At 33.9% G+C, this 17,500-nt stretch overlaps 3 protein-coding genes across 8 annotated transcripts in view; 2 read left to right on the forward strand and 1 right to left on the reverse strand.

Annotated features, from left to right (window-relative positions):
- The window catches only part of LOC148624746 (lysosomal proton-coupled steroid conjugate and bile acid symporter SLC46A3-like), a 15,967-nt gene extending 13,123 nt beyond the window's left edge, over positions 1-2,844 (reverse strand). For 2 of the 3 annotated variants that reach the window (XM_088567620.1, XM_088567622.1), the window contains exon 1: positions 1,174-1,463. In XM_088567620.1, the coding sequence (XP_088423746.1) occupies positions 1,174-1,180 (7 nt within the window). In that variant the 5' untranslated portion in view covers positions 1,181-1,463. Of the gene's footprint in view, positions 1-1,173; positions 1,464-2,750 lie in introns of those variants that run through there. The other variant, XM_088567623.1, reaches the window with a different exon arrangement.
- On the forward strand, positions 1,476-8,051 carry LOC148624747 (lysosomal proton-coupled steroid conjugate and bile acid symporter SLC46A3-like). 3 transcript variants are annotated; one of them, XM_088567627.1, is made up of 5 exons: positions 1,477-2,886; positions 3,663-3,746; positions 5,340-5,496; positions 7,014-7,062; positions 7,917-8,051. In XM_088567627.1, exons 1-5 carry the CDS (start codon positions 1,746-1,748, stop codon positions 7,920-7,922), a joined length of 1,437 nt encoding a protein of 478 aa, XP_088423753.1. In that variant the 5' UTR covers positions 1,477-1,745; the 3' UTR covers positions 7,923-8,051. The 3 variants fall into 3 exon arrangements, with proteins under 3 accessions (XP_088423754.1, XP_088423753.1, XP_088423752.1); XM_088567628.1 differs by lacking the exon at positions 7,917-8,051 and having other exon boundaries at positions 1,476-2,886; positions 6,454-7,128; XM_088567626.1 differs by lacking the exon at positions 7,917-8,051 and having other exon boundaries at positions 1,478-2,886; positions 7,014-7,128.
- LOC148624748 (lysosomal proton-coupled steroid conjugate and bile acid symporter SLC46A3-like) lies at positions 7,273-17,469 on the forward strand. 2 transcript variants are annotated; one of them, XM_088567619.1, is made up of 4 exons: positions 7,273-9,070; positions 12,685-12,768; positions 13,503-13,659; positions 16,844-17,469. In XM_088567619.1, the coding sequence occupies exons 1-4, from the start codon at positions 7,897-7,899 to the stop codon at positions 16,851-16,853; spliced, it is 1,425 nt and encodes a 474-aa protein (XP_088423745.1). In that variant the 5' UTR covers positions 7,273-7,896; the 3' UTR covers positions 16,854-17,469. The 2 variants fall into 2 exon arrangements, with proteins under 2 accessions (XP_088423745.1, XP_088423744.1); XM_088567618.1 differs by having other exon boundaries at positions 16,830-17,458.
- Positions 17,470-17,500: the final 31 nt, after the last annotated feature.

The raw sequence follows: 17,500 nt of genomic DNA on the forward strand, positions 1-17,500 counted from the left end.
AAAATTCTGCCGATTGTCTTTCAGAATAAAAGAAGAAAATTGAAAACACACATGCCATGAGTGTGCTCTTGGTCGTGGATAATCCCTTTTGGGATTCGACAATTGAGATATTTTTGTTTAAACTACCTCCGTCAAAACAAAAATATCTCAAGCGCCGAATCCCAAAAGGGATTAGGCTGTGGACTAAGTCTATTACATGTTTAGTCTTTGCATATTTGTTTTTCATTGTATCTTTTTGACTTATTTCATTTAAAAAAAAATCAATGAAAATAAATCCCTATCTACCGACCCTACAAAATTTGAGAATAGTGCTCGGAAACGTAACATTATTTTTTGTCGGCCTAGGAAATTTCTCATCAATTGACTGGCATGCACCAATATCCGTCTTATATGCACTGGAAAGTGTTGATTTTATCCCAAGGAGTATTTCGCTTGGTCAACGATTCAGCAATTGCTGTAGGCTATATAGGCGTGCAAATTACAAATTGGATCGCGGGGTCGCGGATCGACATTAAACCACGTGATAATGCATTAATTTTAATCAATGAACGTGGTCGCATCACAACGAATTTCCACGAATACACAATGACCCACATTCACGGGTTTAACTATGCCCAGGGACTGTGTAAACGTTTTGATGCTTTATACCGTCCGTGAGAGACCCCGAACAACAGCCAAGGACGCGAAGAAACAACCCAGTCCGTCATGTATTGCACGTTTGAGTGCAAACTGGGTATAAAAGTATTGAGTATATATGTTAGCACGAAAACGAAAATTAAACCAAGTATAGGAACAGTCAGCTGATTGCCAGCGTCACTCATGTCGTACAAATGATTGGCTAACTGTGTTACGAATGATTTTTTTTTGGGGGGGGATTTAATGGTTTACATCAACAAAGACAGTCGAATTATCTCCTAAAATCAACGATGTTCTAGCTTTATGGTGCACGAAATGAAGGGTGTAACGGATATATGGAAAGTGCTATCGTTTTCAACTTTATTGTTATAGTGTTATTTAAGTATTATATAAATGTTTCATACTTTATTTTTTAATAAAATATTATATAAATGTTTTATACTTTAATTTTCATAAAATATTTAGTTTTTATTCCATATTTTCTTTTTTTAAAAATCTCAAAAAGTTTGAAATTGTAAACAATTTTAGCATATTTACCTATCATGTTGGAATAATATACAGGAACTCATGTCTTGTCATCTTGTTTTCTAAAGACACCTATTTAGTGTTAAACAAACAACACCTTGACAAACCCAAAACTAAAGTTGGGTAAATGGGAAGACATCGTTCGGAGATCTATGTTTTTCACATCAAAAATGTGACCCCTTGTAACTAGTCTGATCATACAGTTATCCAGTAATCGACATATAGTACAACGAGAGGTGATTAGCTTATATAAATAAACAATTGATCTATGTTAATAATAAGTAAATTTATCACACATTTGTAATATACTACGGAAGTCAAATTGTAGAATTTGACGGAAAAGTTCCTCATGGGATAAAATCTAGAATTTGAGTAGTGTATATAACGGAATACAAGTTCTGATTTGGTTTTGATCCTCAGCTTGATTAAGTTAAACTGACTAACACGTTACGTTTTGTGATTTTTGAGAAAATTGGATCATACGAATCTTAAAAAGTTCTTAAATGATAGTGCCCGGTGATTTTTCACTTCAATTTTTATCTAAAATTGTGCTGTAAACTTCGTATCGTCGGTAGTATTAGAAAATGGATTTAACAAATAGCAGAGAAAGGCAAAAGCTACTCGACAGCACAAAACTTGAATTCGTTAAACTGAAGTATCCAAGATGGTTGACGTACTCAATTGTTATAGCAATTCCATTTTCACAACTTCTCTCGTACATGCTGAGTCTATATCTATTGAACCAGTACACGTACTATAAATTCATGAAACAGAAATACCCGAATGCAACAGACACCTCAGCAAAACTACCAACATGTACAACAAATACAAGTACTCCAGAATACAGACAACAATTAGAAATACAGGAAATTACGTCAGAATGGAGCATGGTGTGTAGCATTGTTTTTATTATTCCCGGAATGTTCTCAAATATCAACTTAGCAACATTTAGCGATGTTTATGGTAGAAAACCATTTTTCATCATACCTTTGTCCGGGGCTTTCATTAAGAACATTCTTTGTGCTATCGGGATTTATTATGAAATTGACGTCCGGTACTTATTGATATTTTATATGATTGAAGTCTGTACCGGTTCGTGGCTCGCTACACTCTCAATGGCGCTTTGCTTCATCGCAGATACGACAGTAGACGGGAAAGGGCGGTCTTTCCTTATTGGACTATTAGAGGGTGGAATTGGTATGGGGAGTTTTACTGGAACATTCGTTTCTGGATACTTAATAGCATGGACAGACGGATTTTTCTACCCCGATGTTGTTTCTGCTTGCGTTGTAGGAATTGGACTTCTTATCTCCTTAACTTTACTTCAAGAATCTTTACCGGAATCAAGAAAACAACAAAAGGTCTCAATTGTTGAAAACATGAAACGAGTTACCGAGTGTTACAAGGTGGACTTTTCGCCCAAATGTCCACGATGGATGTTTATCATTCTCATTTCCATATTTGCGTTATCAGCATTGATAAATCTCGGAAAAACAAACGTTGAAACTTTATACGAGCTTAACACTCCATTTTGCTGGGATTCAATAAAAATCGGCATATATTCTAGTCTCAAGACATGTTTCTCTCACCTTGGAGCTATTATTCTCATAAAAGTCATTCACATGTGTTCGTCAGACGAAATTGTTGCCCTTGTCGGATGTATCACCTCAATTGCGATGTTAGTTTTGAAAGGTCTTGCGCAATCAGATAATGTCATGTATGTATGTAAGTATACGGATTTATCATAAATTTGATTATTATCATTTTGTAAATATATACGAAAATATTTAAGATTTTGCGCGTTAAAAGTAATTGTTGAAATGATAAACAGTTGAATCAATTTTAAATGTAATAAAAGGAAAATAAACTTGACAAACAACTTAAACTACACTATGATACGGAACTGATGGTATAATTGAAGATATTTGGCAGTCTAAGTTTATCTCATTTTGCTGGCAAGTTAGATGTTAAAAATGTACATGACTAGAAGCTCTGAACACCGTGTGCTCCATGTAGCTCAAAATAATGTAAACAAGAATGACGAACATGCTTCTTGAAGCGCTACAAACTGAGCAATACATCTAGCAAACCGCATTAGGTAGTACGATTTGAGACTCTTTTGTATACGGATATTATAAACTGATACGCCATAATTCCACTAAAACGAGCAATCAATATAATTACTTTTAAATGGCATTCTATCTGTTTCCATAAACCATCTCGGGGACGGATCCAGAATGGCGCGAGCACAGGGAGGCAACAGTGTTTGTAGAACATTATTTGATTTTCCATACGAAATATAAGTATGATTTTGCTTACTCATTGTGTTACTAATGTATATTGGCGCTTCTCTTTCTGTCAACTCAAGCTTTTTCAGTATTAGGGTGCACGTCGTCCACATTCTGTATTAATCCACCCTGGCAGCAATTATAGTTTAGCTACTGTCTTGCCCTTACTATACACAATAATGTATATTTATTAACTTTACAAAACATTTTTAGCTGCAGTGGCTGGAACTGGGTGTATCGTTACAATGCCAATGACCAGAAGTATAATGTCTAGAATGACGCCCGTTCATAAGCAAGGTCAGTAGCATAAAAAATCCGGACTCCCACCTGCAAAACTTTCAATGATTCAATCCAACTTTTTATTGTACAGTAATTATGTTTAAACCGGGAAAGATTGTAGTGATTCATTTATAGCTTGTTGTCGTTGTAACCTCATTTTCAATCTGGTCTGCATTTTTTACCATTTTGAACAGTAAACATTTGGTCAGACAATGGTTTAATTAAGCACATGGGTGGACACAGAAATTTATGACATAAGATGCTTTAGCCTATCTTTTTCTCATTCTGTCCAAATTAGAAAAATTAATAATTTTCTTTTTTAAACAAGAGGCTCCTAGGAGCCCGAATCGCTCACATGGTTAAATTTTGCCTTTCAAGGGCAATAGATTTAACAAGGAGTTGTCCAACAATTTTGACTCAAGGAGACTTTGGTAGGACTTATCATAAGAATCATTTCAGCAATTTAAAGTTTCTTTCTATCAACGTTTTCAAGATATGGGCAGAAAACTGTAAGAAAAAGTCGTTTTTCCCCTTTCAAGGGTTTTAACTCTTACAAGTATCAACTTTTATCCCTGAAGACTTTTGTAGTCCTAATAATATGGATCATTTCAGCTATTGAAAGAATTTGACTAAACCAAACGTTTTTGGAGATATATGCGAAAAACTACTGTCTGATCCCTATGTTCTACGTTTAATAACGGCGGCCATGTTTTTCGACATATCAAAATTATCCCACATCAGTTCTATGCAGGATACCCCAAAAGAATATTCATACCAAGTTTGGTTTCAGTTTGTCAAGTAGTATCAGAGGAGAAGATTTTAGAAAGATATATTAAAAATATAAATAGCAAAAAACGTTGAAACATGACTGAACGGATTAAAAAAAAATGTAACCACGGACAGAACTCATCATGTTAGAATTTAGCTAATCCTAACGAGTTTGGAGATATATGCTAAAACTACTGACTGATTCCTATGTCCTATTTTTGGTAACGGCTGCCGCGTTTTTCAATGGATCAAAATTCCTAACTTCAATTCTATGCAGGATTCACCCAGAAACATTCATACCAAGTTTTCAACTGGTCAAGTAGTGTCAGAGAAGAGTTTTGAAAGAAATAACATTAAAAATAGAAAAAAAGACATTGATAAGGGCAATAACTCCAACAGATTCAAATGAAAATTTGTCCGCAGATATATCTCATCATACTGAATACTTTTATTAAGTCAGAATTTAGCTCAACCTAACGGTTTTGGAGATATATGCGAAAAATTACTGTCTGACCCATTTGTTCTATTTTTAGTGACGACGGCCATGTTTTTCGACAGATAAAAAATGTAGTATCAGAGGAGAAGAGTTTTGAAAAATTGCTAACGGCGACGGACGACGATGGACGCCAAATGATGGCAATAGCTTACACGGCCTTCGGCCAGGTGAGGTAAAAAGGGAGGTCCAACCCTCGGAAAACCATGATCCTCCGCTGTATCTCCTGATATTCTATGACTGTTCGACTTAAGATTTATAAATTATTTAATTTTTGAACATGGTGGTTCCTAGACGTGAGTAAGAAAACGTTTACTTATCAATATTTTTGCAGAGATTTTCCTTTCCAGGAACGCTTTTTGCTGGTGTCGCTGCAGTTGAGTTGTTATGCGCATTGGCTGGAGCTGTGGTCAGCAGTGCCGTCTACAGAGTAACGGTGGACGTTTTCAGAGGAATGACATTTTTGATATGGGCAGGGTTTAGTGTAATCGCAATTATCTTATGTATGTAAGTACAAGTACAAAGGCATGCATATACACAAAAAGAAATGAATCACTTAAAATTCATTTTATCATTGTTTTACTACGAGCTGGCCATTTATGTCACATTGTTTTTTAATAACGACATAAATGGCCCGCTCGTTGTAAAACAGTGATAATATTGGGTTTCCATAATTTATTTCTATTTTGTTAGAAGTAGTTTCTTCATATTTTTTTAATAGACGCAGCCTGCATGTTGCACAAAATGTTGGTCATGTGCTTATCAGTTTTTTACCATGGTTGTGGTTAAAAGAGCTTTGAGAACGTCATATTAGAATTAAATATATACTACAGATATTAATTGAGATTAAATGTTCTGGGGACATGAAATAGTTCTACGATCACAAAGAATATCAGATTGAACTACAGGTATATACAGATATAGAAAATAGATGGTAAGTCGAAACATTTGGTCACTCTCTATTTAAAACAACCTAAAATATTTCAGTAAACTAGAACCAATAAAAGATCGTCTTAAGGTTTGCAAAGCTATAAAACCAGAAAAAAAGTTGAATTCCTTATAAAAATATTTCTCGCCTTGTTGTTATGTACAGATCAATACATAATTATTTTTCTTCTCTATCCCAAACGCTTTCATTACTTATTTATTGGATATCGAATCACTGTATATGCATTCACACCAGTAAACATGAAAAAAAATTCATTGTCCTTGACACGATTCTGGTGAACCAATACTAAACATGTTTCAACTTTCTAAAATACTATGGAGTGTTTCTGTGTGTCATATATGTAGTTGTTTTGTGTGCAAGAAGCATTGTATACAGGTATTTCATTTATATTGTTCATTCGTTTTTCTTATATGGGATAATGTCGTTTAAGGTAGTGTTTCTGTCTTTCTATACTTTAAATTTTTGTGCCTTATGGCGTACTTCAACCGTCAGTAATATTTTGTGATTATTGAAAGTTGAAGTGACCTGGTATTGATGGAATATGTAGCAGTGGTATCTGAGCTGTAAAATACAAATAAAAGACAAACACCATATGGCCAGCAGTCTGCCATGTACTACCCAAGTCCAACCTACTAACTGTTTCCGTATCGGACGTGTAGACCACGCTCTGTAACTTACTGACCAAGTGTTAGTGTAATGCTGTTTTTCGACATAGTAAACGCCCGGTTTTGACCTATTTAAGTAAATAGACGCCTTTACCATGGCAACAACACACGTTATTAAATCAAGCCTTGTTATAAGATACCATTGGAAAAAAGGTGTCGTTCGGAAATTCTTCTTTATTTAGCGCTTTTATATCGGCAAACTGTTCTTGCAATTCAAATTTTGTTAACGGCGGATTGATGTACATGTTGTGATGCTTGTAACGTTTTGGCGGGAGAAAGCCCGCAAGTGAAATTACCGAATTTATTACTCAGTGTGAATTATAGAAAATTTTTACACATGGAACATTCAGTAAATCACTGTTTTCTGTGTGATTAGTGATCATATGTGTTAATTCTTCTTAATTTTACAGTGTCTTAATAATTGGCCAGAGGAAAAACATCACCATCCATACAAACGAAGTACGAACATAACAAAAGTAATATTAATGCTGACTTTTGCGATAGTTATGAGAAAATAAAGTGATAAATAATTCTGATTCATTCGTTAATAACCATTTTGAAATGGATCACTGAAGTTTGAGCATGCGTAAATTCAACTTTTTACAAAAGTACCACAACGATTACCCGTAAAAGGTTTTTTTTCTTTTTTTTTTTTTAACTTGGCTCGAGTACAGTACTGCAACAGCTGGTGAGTACCCCAAAATATGTATATGAATCAATGACGTAGCGGGTATAAATAAATAAAGTTTGGTTTTAAACAAACATGAATATTCTTGAAGAAAATTATTAATTTTGGTATACCAACTAAAAATCCTAGATGTAAATGCGTAATATCTTAGTACTAAGAACAAATACATTTTTGTGCCATGCAATCATTTAGTTACTTCAACTTTTACCAATTAATATCTTTAACTGAATATAAATTTACAAAATGTATGCTATGCACAGGATTTAGTGTCGAAATAATTTCATTTGATTACATGTATGATTAATGTACATGTAGATAGATCGCTAAAGTATGTTACATGTGCTCTGTAAAATTTATAGATAAAGCAAATGAATATTTGCTTAATGGATAATATTGTACTTATATTGTGTAATCATTTATTGATATTAAAGTTCAGTGTACATTCAGTTTACCTTTTCAATGATTTTGGACAGTGTTAACCTTATATGAATCGTGCTGATGAGTAAAATATATTACATAATAATGGCTTTTTAATTTGAAAACGTGAGTAAAACTATCAGAAATTTATATTTCATCGGATTCTGAGCAATCAAAACTGTAAAAGTATGTCCTCTATCTTGCTTAGAGCTGACGAAACTAAACCGCTACTGCATGTGGATAAAAAGTCGGGTACAATACAACATGGTGATTTTGACCTGAAAATGCCAAAATGGCTTGCAATTTCTTTCGCTATTTTAACCACAACTTTACAAATGGGTGCATTTATAATGAACAGTTATATCATGAACCAATATTCATACCATGTCTACATGACCGAGATGTTTCCGAATGCATCCCACTTATCAATTGGAAGTCATTCCGAATGTGAGAGGAATACGAGCTCTCCTGAATACAAACAGCAGGTTGAAGTACAAAAATTAACATCAGAGTTGTATGTTTATTACAATCTCGCGAATTACAACATTATTGGTCTTCTTTTTACTCTAAATTTGTCTACATACAGTGACGTTTATGGAAGACGTTTGTTTTTCATTGCCCCAGTCTTAGGCACTTTGACGAAATCAATACTTTTAGCAGCTTCAATACATTTTAGTTTTAAGATTGAATGGTCAATTGCATTTTATGTCATCGAGGGAGCAACAGGAGGCTGGGTATCTACCTTAAGTCTGGTATATAGCGTTATAGCCGATTTGACAGAACCCGGAAAACCACGAACCTTTGCCGTCGGCTGTTTTGATGCCGTTGCTGGGATGTCAGCATTTCTGATAACATTTTTAAGTGGCTACTTTATAAAGTGGACAAATGGATTTTTCTATCCTTCAGTTTTATCCGTTTTTATGACAGTTGTTGCCTTAATAATAGTAATTTGTTTTCTACCGGAAACGCTGCACAAATCGAGAAAACGAGAAAAAGTTTCCTTGTTCGAAAATATGAGTCGAGTATTCGACGTTTATAGACCTAACTTTTCTCCACATGGAAAACAATGGATGTACGTGACCTTACTATTTACATTTATGTTGTCGTGTTTAGCAGGAATTGCAAGACCACAGGTTGAGACGCTCTATCAGCTTAACTCACCGTTTTGCTGGAATTCGGTGAAGATCGGTTGGTACGGTGCAATGCGCATGGGTTTGTTGAGTGCAGCAAATTTAGCAATGATTAAACTTTTTCACGCTTGTGGTCTAAGTGATGAATATTTGATTCTGGCCAGTATGTTTTCTGTTACAACATCCTGTGTTGTTGAAGGACTCGCCACAAATGATTTCATGCTGTATGCTGGTATGTATTAACCATATAAAGTCAAAATCATGGCTATGTTTTAGTAATACGAAAAACGCGAGTAGTTAAGATTCGCATAGTAGTAGTTGTTTGAACTATATTGAGTAAGAATGTTTCTTGAAAGCGCAAAATTAAAAAAAAAATACATAAAATACCGTTTTGGTACGCAAAATGGCAAAATAGCAACAATTATGTATACTGGTACGATAATTTATGATTTTATGGTCATTTTACAACTAATCTCTCGGGGATTATATTTAACATTGTCAACAAATTGGTTGAGATGGGTTTCACTGTTCATGCGTTTTTTATTTATTTTAAATATTGGCATGTAGATAACTGCACATAGGTCCAATTTTATAATTTACTAGTCCACGTGCTTCAACGTTTCGCAATGTTTTTGGATAATTGTGACTTGTAGAGAAGAATATTTACAGTGATTTTACTGTGACCTTCAACCTTTTTGAACTGGAATAGCCCTAAGTAAATATGAATTCATCAATTGAATTAGTAACCATGGAGCTTAAACACTAGTAGTTACGAGTGTAAGAAGTCGCTAACAATATTAGCAACTTAAAAATGTTTAAACATATCATCCACATGTCTATGCGTGTCTTTTTTACATTAAAAATACAGTTTACATTGAAAAGATAAAATGATCGGTTAGCACTAAATTTATGTAACATTACCCAGTTTCCGTTTCTAACACATGAGTTCGTTACAATTGACTATGTAAAGGTCTTACATGTATATATCATCAGGACCCCGATATCGATATATAGCCATTGCGAATTGTTTAATCCTGTTCCGGGTGATTGAAAGCATTCGGGTCATCACGGTCACGGAAGAGTACGCAATCATATCAAAGGAACCATGAAGCCGAAAGGATTTTTTTTGCATATCGTATTACCAATTTACCCTATACCTTTTTTCGAGTTGTCTCTGACGACCAATAATTGACGATTCAAAAGGATTAGAATTGACTTGTCAAAATAGTTCACCGTGTAAAACATTCATTTAAATGGGAAATGTTGTATTCTTACATCCAGCAAGTAGTGTGGTTTAATCGAAGTAAATTAAATTCTCTATTTGTAAGATTTCAGAATGCATTGCTGAAGATTTTTAATGAGTCATTAATACGCTGCATTTTATTTTGGTGGCATTTTATAATAGGGGCGGATCAAGGATTTTGGGTTAGAGGGCACGAATAACAATTTTTCGGGTAGAATTTGTGAAGAATCAAGATTTCATTTTTTTCAAAATAAGAGGGTTGCTTATTCCGGGTCCACCACATATGAAACTGCAACCACATGGGGTGGGAGGGGCTACGTGTTTTTTTTTCATTTGTCCAAATTTTGCTTGTAATTAAGAAACTTTGAATTCATTTTAAAATGCCACTTTATTAGATGAGAATCTTGTCCCTTTTCTTGAAAAGGAAATTATTTGTTTTTTAATGTCGAGTGAGGAACCCTGGGTAGCTCAATCTATGCTGCTCTTATAGCGTATTCTGATTTTGCAGAGCTACAAAAAGGTATCATTTATAACAACGAAGCAAACCGGTTTGGCCTGTTACGAACCATTGGATATCCTTATATCTTCGGAAAAGTAGATACACCGTGCGGGATCCAGAGATTTAGAAATAGGGATGCAAGATGGCTTCCAGGGTATTATTTCCACACTTGTGCCCTAATTTTACACAAATTTAACAAAATTTTCACACAAAAGGGGTCCAACGCCGAACCCCTGGATCCGCTACGTACAGGTTATATACTATATGTTCAATCATGGTATAATAAAATGAATCCTCGGGGAAGCGATTTTAAGATACCCAAACATGTAAAAGAATGTTTGATTCTAATGAATTTTAACTTCGATAAAATTTTCTATTTGCCTGTTCATTTTCATATACTACTTGTTTATATCTTGAGGCACCAAAACTGAGGTATTTGATTTTTTTCCGATGTAAGAAATATTTCATTTAAGCTCTTCAGTTGAAATACTTATTGAATTAGACCATTCATAAACCACATTTTTTGGTGCCTAAATGTATAAAAACTGGTATATGAAAATAATTCAACTGCAAGAGACATAAGAAGTATGAAACTCTCAGTGTTCCCATAAAAATATTGTGTTTTCTCAATTTTTACAGTTCTGTAGAAGTTAAAGTCAAATGTAATCATACTTTTTGAGAAAATATGTCATGACACACAATGGATATGTGACCTTCCTGTTGTAAGTTTTGTAATTTTCATTTTCATGTAATAAAAGAAGTGCTTAGTGTTTTATTTCACATTTGCTAAGTGCATATTTCCAATTGTTTTGGTCCGTTTTTTTTTTTTAGTTTCAATTTAGTCCAAGTCTTTGTATAATTTTAGTATGAACATGTCCACTAGTAATAAAAATTATACAACATGATACAGCTTTAATCATTCATCATAAAGTCAATGTTATTCTACTTTCATCCCAAAGTTATTAGGGTCTCATGCTTTTCCATTTGAAGTTATCAACCACCAAGTCTTTTTCATGTAGGTACAAATCTCCTATTGTGTAGGAAAAAGTTCGCTACTTTCAGCTGTTTACTACGGAAGCCCATTAGTGTCAGGTGTTCACTTTTTTCAAGTCGTTATAACGACTTAGTATCTTGTTTAAACGACTTAGCTGACTCGAGATATTAAGTCGTTTAAACGAGATGCTAAGCCGTTTAAACGAGTTAATTATGTCGTTTAAATGAGATACGAAGTCGTTTAAATGAGTTAGCTATGTCGTTATAACGATATACTAAGTCCTTTAAATGAGATGCTAAATTGTTTAAACGAGATATCCTAGTCGTTTAAACGAGATACTAAGTTGTTATAACGACTTAAAAATAAGTGAACACCTGGCACTAATGGGCTTCCGTAGTTAAGCTACTTCAATGAAGGTATCTATTTAAATGACCGAAGAAATTAAGCCGCATTGTTAAATTTACTTCACAAAACTGGTATTTACCTTGAGTAATTCCAGTTCAACAAGTCAACCGACTGTAAGGGAAAATATAATATGTAAATCAGTGGTAACTGTTTTCTTTACATTAATTTGCATGCACATGCACAGTCATATACTAGTACTTCTGTGCGGATTTTATGAGAAATAATGAAGAATAACAAAAACCACCATACTATTCATAAGTTGCATCATAACCAACATGCATGTACAATTCTTAATTACATAATTAAGTACAATCATGACTTTGCAAAAATAAGACAAAACGGGAAAACGTCGAAACATGCATGTCAAAAACCAACCGATCTGATAGTACATTCCACCCACAGAAGCCTTCTATATTTGAAATGGCCATTATTTGATCTCTACATCACTGGATGTATTTGGACATTTTTCATTAGAACCTTAGAACATTGTTTTTTTTTTCATTTTTTTTTTTAAAGAACTATATGTAGTGCATTCCTATATTGTTTTGTCGCACCACTTATTTTATTTCAAAAGATGTTAAAGACCTTGTCCTTACTCCTTGATTCCGATGGTACAAATAGTCATATTATTCCATACTATGATGCACCAGCTGTCCGATTCGTACAGAGACTTTACCTTAAATACTGAGAAATTTCATTTCATAGCTCTTTGGACAGGAATAGGAGCTAGCATGGGAATGTCTGTTAGTAGAGCAGTGATGTCTAGAATCACACCGCCAGATAAACAAGGTATACCTGTATGATATAGTAAAATATGGCAACAGAGACTGTCAGATATATTGCAAGTGAAAAACGTTCTTTCTGTTTATTTAAGTAGCACACCAGCTAAGAGTCATGCAAAATCTAATTTATGGATAAAAAGCACACACATTTTTATTTTTGATATTTTGTTTGAATTGCCATAGTAAACAGAAATTAACATTAGTTTTTTTTTCATATAACCCGTGTTCTTAGGAGATAACAATTATATAGAGTGCACTGTAGATTTCAAAATTAAGGGAGATAACTCTGTAAATGACACTCAAATACAATAGATTCTGTTGGATTTTCAATTTCCAATACACATTTCGTAGTATAGACCCATAAAACATCTTAATTACAAAAATAAAAATATGTAGCCTTTTTTGGGGTGTATCACATTTTTTCAAATTTTGCATGATTCTTACAAAGACAACTATTTGATAAGTGCAATTCTTTCTCAATTCTTCTTAGTCGTGCATTTTATGACAAAAAATTACACATGTACAAATTATGGACGTACACGATTAAATCTTTACGACCATGCATATAGCTTCCGTTTATACATAGTATATGTATTAAGGCTTTTTGCATTCACATTTAAAGTTTTATTTCCCTTTTTCTTACAATGAATAGGAAACTTTAGAATCAGTAATTTTGTCCCATTTAAGTTACTCTGCTGAATACGTTTGCACTTGTTGACTGTATTTATTGATTCGTTTAAGGATCCGTTTTTGCTGGAGTTGCCGTTCCTGAGATAGTATTTTCCCTAGCCAGTGGTCTTGGGGCTAATGCAGTGTACAACGCCACTGTTTCTATATACAGAGGTTTCACTTTCTTCATCATGGGAGGATATGGTCTCATTGGAATGATTTTAACCATGTAAGTATTATTTGACCACGAATAACAAAGCATACCAGAGGCAGATCCAAAGTTTCTCAAAAGAGGTGGCCAATGATAGGCCTATGAGGGGGAGGAGGCTCTATCATGGCTCAGTGATTTCCTTTATAATCAACTACATTTTTTATACCTAAGAGGGGGCAGTCCCCTGGGTCCCCTGCCCCTTTTGCATTCGCCTACGCATACAATGGGAAAGAAGGTAATTATACTCTCGCTCCGAAAGGAAATAGCACATGGATCCGTGCAACTGTCTGTCCGTGATAAACATTCTCTCACACTTTTTTCTGCAACTCCCCATAACATTTTCTCATTCTTTTGGTGTGGTTGGAATTTGTTTTAAATTTAAAGTGGTATTTTTCAGCATTTTTCACAATTATTAAAATATTTATGGACCATTTTAATAACAAACATGCGGTCGTATAATGGTATATGGCGCGGTCGTATAATGATATATGGAGCTGTAGACGTTTGTTGAGGGATCTTTATTTAAACAAGGATCCACACCACAACGGGAATGTTGTTAGGATTATTGAGGTTATTGTCGTTATTGTTTTGGAATTAAGGCTCAAAACAAACATTTCATAGAATTTATCTGTATAACTCCAGAAAAAGCATGTTGATGTCTTACATTGCATCACAATGTTCCATATCACAAAGGTCTGACTGGGTTTGATTTTGGAAATTGAGACTTAAAACTTTTGGAATGAGGGGCAAAAATATAATAAAATATATAATGAATTGACTATAAGCTATTGGAACTTTTTCTAATTGTACCACAGGGTGCCACACTACCAAACTTTGGGAGCTATGACTCGAACTAGTTAGGAATTGTGGACCAAAAGGGGCCAGAAAAAAATAAATAAATAAAAACGCTTTCCTTCTGCCCAGACAATGACCCAAGTAAAAGTATAAATGGATCTCTTTTTAAATTTTACTGATGGGTGACATTCTTCGAAAAGAGACGAGATTTTTGGGGTTGTGACTTGAGTCAATTAAGAATTATGGGCTACACGAATTTTTATAATTTTTGGATGATTACTTGAAATTCTACTACAAAGTAACATACCTCTGAAAGGAAGTAGGGACTGATGTATCCATTGAACACTGTGTCCAAACTTGTCTCAACTGTTCAAGGTGCGACCTCCTGCACAGACTTGTATTCGATATTTAAAAGCTTTGATACATCTTTTGCAAATAAATATCACGTAACCATCTCTGCGGGTTTGTATTAAGAGTGATTTGTGTCTGGGAGGTGTTTTCACATTTTGGTTAGCAGAGCTTATAAGCTAAGCTAGCGAAATTATACGTAATAACCAGGAAGCAGAATTCGACGTACCTACAAGCGAATGTAATATTAACGAGCATTTGAAATTAAATTCTTTCACATCTGGTTATATGGCACTCTTAGATTACATTCATTCAACATTATCTCAGTTTCAGAATTTTCACAAATCTTTCTTCAAATAGATTTCAACCAATGAAATAGCATAAAACTGACGATTTGAGGAAACCATAATGTTTTGAGGAAATATCTTATGAAACACAGGATAGGTCTTCAAATGACAAGGCCTGGTATCATCTCTGGAAGACCTGATTCGAATGTTTGTTTTGCCAACTTTCCAACATTAAACAATTCCCCCAAACTCGGACAACAGTGAGATGCTTGATTTAAGCAAATTAATACTACCATTGAATCTGCATGTTGTCATCAAATCTTAGAGCGTGGGACATTGAAACAGGCTCATTATGTACAAGTCTTTCTAAGAATCAAGCAAAACTGGAAATCTGAAATCATAGACTAGCATTTCATCACAGAAGCATATTCCTTGTATAAATATACTATTACAGATACATATGTGTTCATGCGAAGGTATATCCATAGAATTCTGTAGGTAGACTTGTATAAAAAATCTCGATATGGTATTCTACGTCTTCACTAATTGAAATGCAGTTTTTGGTCTCTTCAACACTGATCATGTTTGGAATTTTTTCATATGAATGTAAGAAAATTTAGGCTGTTGAATGTGTTGCCTGCTCATGAAATGTTCCTTTGTTTTGTACTACATTGAAACTATGACTTATTTTGTCAAAATGATATGGGAAAGCATGTCTTCTTGATTCTGATAGTACAAATAGTCAAATTCACTGTCAAAATGGTGGGTCATTTCCTACATATAACCGTGTTCCATCTTCTGTATGATTGTTACGAAGACTGACACCTGATAAACAATATGGCATCTTCAGAGAAGTTAAAAACAACAACTCGTGGATGTCCCATGTAAAAAAAATATACTAAATAAATTAGGGTGCTGTCATCTTACAACTTAATAACCTTCAATTTTATATCAAAAGAATCGAACAAAGACTACACGATCAGTTTAAGCAAAATTTAGTAGGCTCAATAGCTATGAGTGAAAATCTGTCATTTTTCCGTAAAATATTTATTCCGTCTAAAATATACTGATTTATGTAAATCTAAAATAGAAAGATCTATCATCAGTAAATTTCGTGTGAGTGCACATGCACTAGAAATAGAAAGGGGTCGGTACAAAAACACAGAGAATAAAACGTATTTGTAAATCATGTCATAGTGGGAACATAGAGGATGAATATCATTTCTTCTCGGTGTGCACCTACTAACACCGCAAAGAAATCAATGCAGAATGAAATTGGACAACCATAATTTAATTTCTTCATTAAAACCTCACCTCACACCAAGAGACATAGCATACATATTAAACAGTAGCTCTATAGAAATACTAAAAATAACTATCAAACTCATGAGTGAATGTTGGAATCGATGGTCAATTTAATTTAACAGAAATTATATTAATATATAACGTTAAAACTATAGATTAATCTGTTTTGATCAAATTTACACCACTGTCGCACCATGGTCATAAATTTAGTTTATATGTAATGTATATTACATTGTTCTGTTTTTGTTCATGCCATAACCATTTACTGTAAATGTGTTTATCTATATTATAACAATGAATCAACCAAATCAAGTGCAAAATCATACATAAAAAAAAAATAAAACAAATTCAGACCAAATGCACTGACAGGTATGGTTTGGTGTACACATATTTTCTCTTCATAACGATGCATTATCAGTAAACTTCAATCACTAGTATATTGTTGTATTTTAGAGTGTTGCTTATAGGTCAACATAAACAGAAGAACGTTACTCCTCCAACTGTCGACACCACTATATTAGTACAACCACAAAAACCTGACGTTAATTCCGACTAAGAAGACATCCTACTGAAAAAAATGAGAGAAGTTTTAATTTACTATTAAACTCAATTATATGTCTGTTATATTTATAAGACTGATCGTCACTCTGCTGAATGATAAAGTACAAAATGGCTGCTGCAAAATGGATGACCACAGAAAATGTTAAAACTTATCATGATACTTCAAAAAGAAAGAAAACATATGTGGATTCACAATAAGAATGAAATCGCTCCCTTATACACTGAAATAAGTTCAATTGTCTGCTCTGACAAGCACCATCCAAAAAATAATTCTTCAAAACAAATTTACATTAAAATTGTGATTCCTAATCATCGCATCAAGGTTTTTGTTTTTAAATCCATTTTGCGGTTTACGGTAAAATCCACCAACACGGTGTACGCACGAACGGACGCAAAGACGGTAATTCATTCACTTGTACCTCAAACTTTTTCAAGGGAATAAATTTATATGTATAGTGTTAGAAAAAAAACTACACTGTAAATGAACTTATTTCGTGTTTCATTGTTTACGTAGCAGTACATCATATAATACAAAGTAATGACTGTAAATAAACGTTTAAATA

Source organism: Perna viridis, chromosome 2, assembly GCF_037379345.1.
Source record: "Perna viridis isolate PV_CMFRI_1.1 ecotype Kerala chromosome 2, ASM3737934v1, whole genome shotgun sequence".
Classification (NCBI taxonomy): Eukaryota; Metazoa; Mollusca; class Bivalvia; order Mytilida; family Mytilidae; genus Perna; species Perna viridis.

Coding starts and splice junctions, on each gene's coding strand:
- LOC148624747 (XM_088567626.1), top strand. CDS start 1,746: ATGGATTTAACAAATAGCAGAGAAAGGCAAAAGCTACTCGACAGCACA. Junction 2,887..3,662: donor AGATAATGTCATGTATGTAT/GTAAGTATACGG, acceptor AAACATTTTTAG/CTGCAGTGGCTGGAACTGGG. Junction 3,747..5,339: donor GACGCCCGTTCATAAGCAAG/GTCAGTAGCATA, acceptor TTTCCTTTCCAG/GAACGCTTTTTGCTGGTGTC.
- LOC148624748 (XM_088567618.1), top strand. CDS start 7,897: ATGTCCTCTATCTTGCTTAGAGCTGACGAAACTAAACCGCTACTGCAT. Junction 12,769..13,502: donor CACACCGCCAGATAAACAAG/GTATACCTGTAT, acceptor GATTCGTTTAAG/GATCCGTTTTTGCTGGAGTT. Junction 13,660..16,829: donor ATTGGAATGATTTTAACCAT/GTAAGTATTATT, acceptor GTTGTATTTTAG/AGTGTTGCTTATAGGTCAAC.